The 7,136-nt window shown below is 41.6% G+C and overlaps 1 protein-coding gene across 1 annotated transcript; it reads right to left on the minus strand.

Annotated features, from left to right (window-relative positions):
- Positions 1-1,875: 1,875 nt before the first annotated feature.
- Positions 1,876-3,705, minus strand: rxfp3 (relaxin family peptide receptor 3). Its single transcript, XM_085281255.1, has one exon. The coding sequence runs from the start codon at positions 3,539-3,541 to the stop codon at positions 2,303-2,305; it is 1,239 nt and encodes a 412-aa protein (XP_085137381.1). The 5' UTR covers positions 3,542-3,705; the 3' UTR covers positions 1,876-2,302.
- Between the last annotated feature and the right edge of the window lie 3,431 nt (positions 3,706-7,136).

Below are 7,136 nucleotides of genomic sequence, written 5' to 3' on the forward strand. Positions count from 1 at the left end.
AAAGTTGATTTGAATTAGACTGAGGCAAAGTGGAAAACTGTTCAGTGCTCCCATCAGTGCTCATTTAAAAAGTCTGCATCTCTGATGGAATTAAGGTGCATTAGTACCTATGAAATTGGCGGATCTGAAAAGACACCATCATTGATGAAAGCTTTTAGAGTTCCATCCAGGTGACATCTTTTTCAGCGAGGTTCTCATGTATTTCAGCGAGACAGTGTAAAACCACACCCTGCATGTATTACAACAGAATTGATCATAGTAGAGTCCAGACACTGAACTGAGCTGTCTGCAGTCAGACCTTTCACCGGTTGAGAACATTTAATGCAACATGAAATGGAAAATATGACAAAGAAGAGCCAGGAATGGAGCAGCATCCCTCTCCCAACTACTCTCCTCAGTTCCCAGCTGTTTATAGACTGATGTGAAAAGAAGAGAGGATGCCACACTGTGGCAACTTTTTAGACATGTGTTTGATGCAGACAAGTTTTCCTCAGTTTATTATGTCTTCTGCGTTCTACTGCGAATAAAATATGGCTCTACAAATTACTGCATTCTGCTGTTATTTACATTTTGCACAATGTCCCAACTTTTGAAATTGGTGTTGCAAATTTATAGCCAATTGAGTGAATAAGATAAATAGAGTTCACAACAAAAAAGCCTTTGCAGATTATCTAATCATATTTGCATCAATGTCCTTTACATCCAGACCCATGTGAGGAGGAGATATTAGATCGCCTTCTGAGCAATGAATATTACATTAAAATTTCTAATCATGATTTTAATTCAAGTCATTTTTTATTACTTCCATCAAAGGGGATTTTACTTACTTTCCACAGGTCCCATGATATGTGTGCGTGCACTGTGGGTTTCAGATTGAACACCCACATGAATCATTTCTCTGGTGTACTAATTTAAAACCGAGGTCCTGGAGCTGTTTGGCATTCACTTCACTAGATTAGCCTGTTGCCATGTGTATATATATTCTCTTCATTCCATAATGTTGGTTATTTTTGTGGGTTTGCAAGACACCTGTTAGTATTTCGGTGTTTTTGTTTCTTTTTCCGTCACTGTTTTCTGTCATGGGCTCACAGCTTGAACAGACGACGAACTGAAGGCTCTGGAGGCATATTAACCAAATGAGTCTTTAAATGGTCTTAAGCACTTAATTGACTGTATTATTTTTTTTTTTGGGGGGGGGGGGGGAGGGGGGGGGTTTCAATGTGGACACATAAATAGCTTTTCAGGGAGGATTTTATTCTGCTCACACTGCATCATTAACACGTGAGAAAGGGAGGAGAGGGAGGAGACTGAAGCTGTCAGTGAAATGCCATTTTTGACTGCTTTTAAATTCGATTTATATTTACTGAGAACTTTGCTCTCTGTTTATTGAAAGTCATCGCTGCCCTCTCAGCGAATGGATGTGAGTAAATGAGATCTGATTATGTGCTCCCATCTAGCAGTCACAAGTGGTGGGGTTGAGTGGGGTGGTGTTTTTAGAGGAATTATTACTCATTCTGTGATAGGTTGTGGTCACTCTCATTTTGGCATGTAAAGGTATACGTTTGTATTTTGATTTCTAAATAATGGAGCTTGAAATGAAAACACTTTTAAAAGCACGTTTTTCTAAATTCATCAAATTGCAAAAAAGAAAATCAAAACAAAAAGCAGCTAAATAAAAATGAATCTCCCATTTAATTTATTTTTAAAATTCAGTAAATTCTGCAGTCGCAACAAATATATGCAGTGTCCGTCATACTTAATTATAACACCTCTTCTCCATATGCATCAATCAAACTTTGCCTCCCACAGTTCAAAACATCAGTCTATGCAGCCCTCCGTGGACCCCCCTCCCCCCCCAACACACACACACACACACACACACACACACACACACACACACACACACACACACACACAATCAGCACAGGTCTGTGAAACATTCTCTGTAACATTATAGTGGCATTTAACAACTAAATGTCATTCAAGATAAGGACGGGGCGAAGATGAGTAAATGTCTCACATTTTGTTGATGCACCTTACCTGCACATTTAATATATGTTTTGACACCTTATTAAAATATGCGTATTTTCTTATAGGTAAGAACGCCAGTAAGTTGGCTTTTTAAAATCTCAACCAGGGTGAAGCCAAAGTAGCATTTCTGTGGACAAACATGAGTCATAAGCGCTTCTGTTTGACGTTTTTCCTCCTCCAACTTGGACAGCTGTGAGGCAAACAAAACTGACCTGATTGATGTAAATGTGTATGAATACAACATCACAGAGGATTTAAAACGTGCCTTAGATTAAGCGCTGTTCTGGGGTAGGTCTCGCCTGTCATTGTAAATCACTTCCCCGGGAGGATAAAACACCACTGCGGGCTCCTCGGGTGCGCACACGGGGACCAGGACCTGCCCTTGCTCGTCCGCCTCCGGCTTTGTGGTGGCTGTGATCGGTCTTAAGGTGGTCAGAGTCGGCGAGGTCATCCGCCAGAAGAGTTTTTTCAGCGCTTTTCTGAACTCCCGCCTCATAAGACAGTACAGGATGGGATTCAGGCAGCTGTTGGAGTGCGCAAGGCACACGGACACGGGGAACACGTACACTTGCATGCTGTAGTACTCGTAACTGAAGTGAACCACGTTGAGTTTCACGAGGATGCCCCAGGCTGTGAGAGCCTGGTTGGGCAGCCAGCACAGAAAGAAGGACAAGACCACTATGGTGACGGACTTTGTGACTTTGGCGCGTCGCTTGGCGCTCGAGGTGTTGATGTTTTTGGAGGTGATGAAGCGCAAAAGGAGCAGGTAGCAGGCTGAGATGATGCCCAGAGGCACGACGAAGCCAAGCAACACTTTTTGAGAGTGATAGAGCGCGAGCCAAAACTGCGCCGATCCGTTGGTTTCCGGGAATTTGACGAGGCACAGGTCCTCGTTGGAAACTGTCACCGTCGTGGAGAAAACCGCGTGCGGCAGAGCGGCGGAGACGGCGAAAACCCAGATGATAACGGTGATGGACCGCGCGGAACAGCAGTGAGCCCGCCTCCGCCTGCCTTTCAGGGCAGACGCGAGTGACCAGTACCTCGCCACGCTCATGGCGGTCAGGAAAAAAACGCTGGCGTACATGTTCATTGCCGTCACATAGGACACTATCTTGCACATCGCTTTGCCGAAAAGCCAAGTGAAGTCCAAAGCGTTTTCCACAGCCCAGAAGGGCAGAGTCAGGACGAATTGGAAGTCAGTCACCGCCAAACTAGTTACGAAAAGGTTGATGGAGGATTTTTTCCACACATGTTTAGACTTCATTAAGTACAAGACCAGCAAGTTTCCAACCAGACCCAGCGCGCAAACCAGAGAGTAAATGATCGAGATGATAATCCTTACAACAGCGGCTCCATCTCCCACAGAGTCAGCTTTCTCAGAGTCTGGCAGGTGGAGGTAGTCCTCGTACGAGCTGTTGGTCGTGTTGAAAACATAGCTCAAGTTAAAGGAAGCAGCATAGACAATCCCTGGCGAGCCTTCATAAGCAGTGTCGCTAAATTCTCCAGACATTTTTTAATTAACTTTTATCCACGAGAGTGTTTAAGTCATGATCAAATCCAAATGACTCGCACCACTGAAATAATCTTTGTATTTGGCTCTATGTGCGAGTTTTCTGCGAAACAAAAACAAATAAAATGTTTCTGTGCGCACAGGCGACACAGTTCTTCACGAGCTTGTTGTGTTGCTTTGAGATTTTGTCAGTGCGCCTCATCTCTCCAAGAAGCTTCCTGACGCAGCTCACGTATAAACGTGGCGCTGTCTTTGGTTCTGGTCCTTGGTGCAGATACCACGAAGAGGGTGGGGGTGGAGGGGTGTTCCACGGACAAGAAAATTCAGAGCATGGAAATAAATTGTTAAAAAAAATTGAAGTGTCTTTATTTTATGCATGAATGTATTTATTTCTTCAGATCATCTGGAACATTTTCTTCCTCACATCGCACTCTCTGTATCATGCACAAACCCTACACACAAACATAAACACCGATTGTCAGACACAATAAAAGACGATTTCTTGAAGGCAGTGTTTTATTATGAATCTTTTTCCTCTTATACTGATTCCACTTCAGAACAACCTTGTGCGCAAGTAACCTGAAAGTCAGAGAGTCACCTGCCTTAATGCCGCATGCATGTGACACGACAATGTCGTTCATCATACAGTCGCACAACCTTCAAAGACACACTATCGTGTGGAGTTTCGAGGACACGCGCTTGGCAACATAAACTTTAAATATCACTGGAACCTGCTATTATTCCTGCACTACATTAAGAGTCACAAGAGTGGTCTTCACAGCTATTCAACATGCAGCTGAACGAGAAAAAGAGTAGTTACGATATAATTGCCAGTTTTTTGGATCAACTTGTGTCAAATTCACCTCTTCTTTTCCCGTTCATCAAAAAGTAGCCACTGAGGGGATAAACAACCAATTCTGTACCCGTTTCTACAAAATAGATTACTCAAAATGTGAGCTATTACTCCAAAAGACAAATGGAAAAAAGGATCTTCTATGAGTTCACCTTGTAGTCTCAATTTTGACTCATTTTTTGCACACTTTTGAAGTTCCCACATCAGCTCATCGAAGCTTCAAAGAAAACAAAAATTAACCTTCAGAAAGTTGCACAAAAATCTTTTGAAATGAATTTTTTCTAGGAATGAACAAGCCAGTGTCACTTGCATGCCACGTTTCCTCAGTTGTGTAATCCACAGTGGTAAAGAATCTTTAGATCTTTTGTCAGAACGCAGCAGACTCTTTCTTACTGCTGACAGTCTCGTCCTACGTGTTTCAGTAACTAATTACTGATTACTTCCCCAAAAAAGTAATCCCGTTACTTTACTGATTACTTATTTTCAAAAGTAATTAATTACTTAGTTACTTTTTTAAAACACGATTTATAACCTGAAGAGGTGATAAAGTGATAGATCTTTCAGCCCAATTCTACTTTTTCTATATAATCCATCATACAAAATGTAATCAAATGGAAAAGTCTCTTTTTTTTAACTTGTTTTATCAGTTTTAATCTTTTAACTTTATGCATCAAGCAAAAATTTAATTATATGCAACATTCTCTGACTTGAATAAATTAGTTTAAGATTTAAACCTATTTTCTACACATTCCAGCACATAAAATAAAATATTTTTAGTGTTTACACTCACTCTTTCAAATAGATGCAAGTAAAACACAGCAGAAAATAAATAAAGTCAAAGACTAGCGGTCCTGTTGCTCTATTTTCACCAGTAAAGCAGGACTGTGGTAGGCGGAGGTTTACCCTGGTGCAGGTGTGCCGCGGTCAGTTGAAGAATCCGCGAGTTTCTCTGTGAATTTCCCATTACGTCATTTTGCACTCCGTGCTTGCTTGGAAGTTTAGGGGTTTTTTCGCTGTAAAAAGAAGTTTTCTTCCCACGCACGATGGACGCTAATGTTTTTGTCACTTTTTATGGAATCAAACTCAAAGTAAGGTCAGTACTTCCACGCTTTAAACGCTGCACGCTCATACTCTCTCCCACAATCGATATGTGATCCATTGTTGATCTGCACACAGCTGTTGTCACTAAAGGCGTGTCACTAACGGCGCACTCGCTTACGTCACTGTCGTGAGACATTCTCGCAAAAAATCACGGTTTTAGTAACGCAGTGTTCCTACGGGAAAGTAACGGTAATCTAATTACCGTTTTTGCAATAGTAATCCCTTACTTTACTCGTTACTTGAAAAAAGTAATCAGATTACAGTAACGCGTTACAAGTAACGCGTTACTGCCCATCTCTGGTTTTCACTAACAGTAAATTCCTGCTGTATCTGACTATTATGTGTATTATGAGTAGAAGTGACTGCTATTGTGCATCGGAGTGCAGAGCTGAACCAATCACAGCCGCAGCGTCACGTCACGTGACTTGTTACATACAGCACAAGTGCCAAGCCGCACATGTTTATTTGTTTGGGAAGCAGCCAGCCACCCTACCGCCCGGGTAATGGAGGAAATGAGTGTGCCGACTAGAAAAATCAACCGAGCGTGACCGAAGGTTACCGAAGAGAAAACAGATGATGGTTCCAACGCCGGAGAGATTGTCGAACGGAAGAGACAGAGAAGTTCCGTAGTGTGAAGGTATTTCGGCTATTTCAAGTCTGACAAAAAACAGAGTAGCGTGCACTGTAAATTGTGAAAATGAAAATAAATAAATAAATTACATAGCACTGGACACAATCCAGGCACAGCAGAAAGAGCATTAATAAATGCCTAAGTATGCAAATATTTAGTATATTATTTGGCGAACTTCATCAAACAAAGCAGCTGAGAAAAAATCTATATATACTTGAGAAGTTTCTACCAGCAAGTTTGCGTTTCAATACCAAGACTGTATATAAAAGATGGGCGTAGCTTCAGCGTCTCAAAAGAGAAGCTAATGCAGAAGTGCCTGTAAGCCTGAATTCCTTTTAAAGGCCACCAGGGGGCAATAGCAACAGAATTCTCTCACAAATTCATGGCTTCAGTGACTCATTTTTGGTCATACTGATTAAGAAATTATCCATTTTGTATATTTTGATCACCCTAATTGTCAGTGATATGCTCACTGACTCTTAACTGACAAGTTATTAACCAATGAGCATATGGTTTCTGCAGATCCCTCGCTCCACCATGTCTGTTTTTAAAACATCAAAACGGTAATGAAAAAATGTTCATCTTAAGGTTTAATAATAGGAGTTCACGGACCGACGGCTGTGTTACATTAGTAGTAGTAACTATCTGGTTCATTTAAATCTACCTCTGGTTTGTCTTCCACCTTGGTGTGATTCACGTGGGCAGGTGTGAAGACGGTAATTGGACTTAAGTGTGCACCAAAACCACAGGGCCAAGAAGACCTTTAGAGAAGGTGGCCTCAGTCCAATTCCAAAAGACTAAATGCCTTCCCAATGCCAGGTATGCTTTGCATTCTGGGATGTAGCAGGTTGCCACAGATGTGCAGCGTACACAAACAGTCAGCCATAAAATTAATGTAAATTGTAATCCAGTATGCCAGAACACAGCAACTTCTTCCTGCATTTACTTGTTTGTTCTCGGTGTGAAACACCTGCAGATTGCTAATCTGGTTTAGGGTTTATTCCTTTTTT

Source organism: Mchenga conophoros, linkage group LG7, assembly GCF_057382185.1.
Source record: "Mchenga conophoros isolate Kocher_MC1m ecotype Shallow Benthic linkage group LG7, M_conophoros_male_GT1.1, whole genome shotgun sequence".
Classification (NCBI taxonomy): Eukaryota; Metazoa; Chordata; class Actinopteri; order Cichliformes; family Cichlidae; genus Mchenga; species Mchenga conophoros.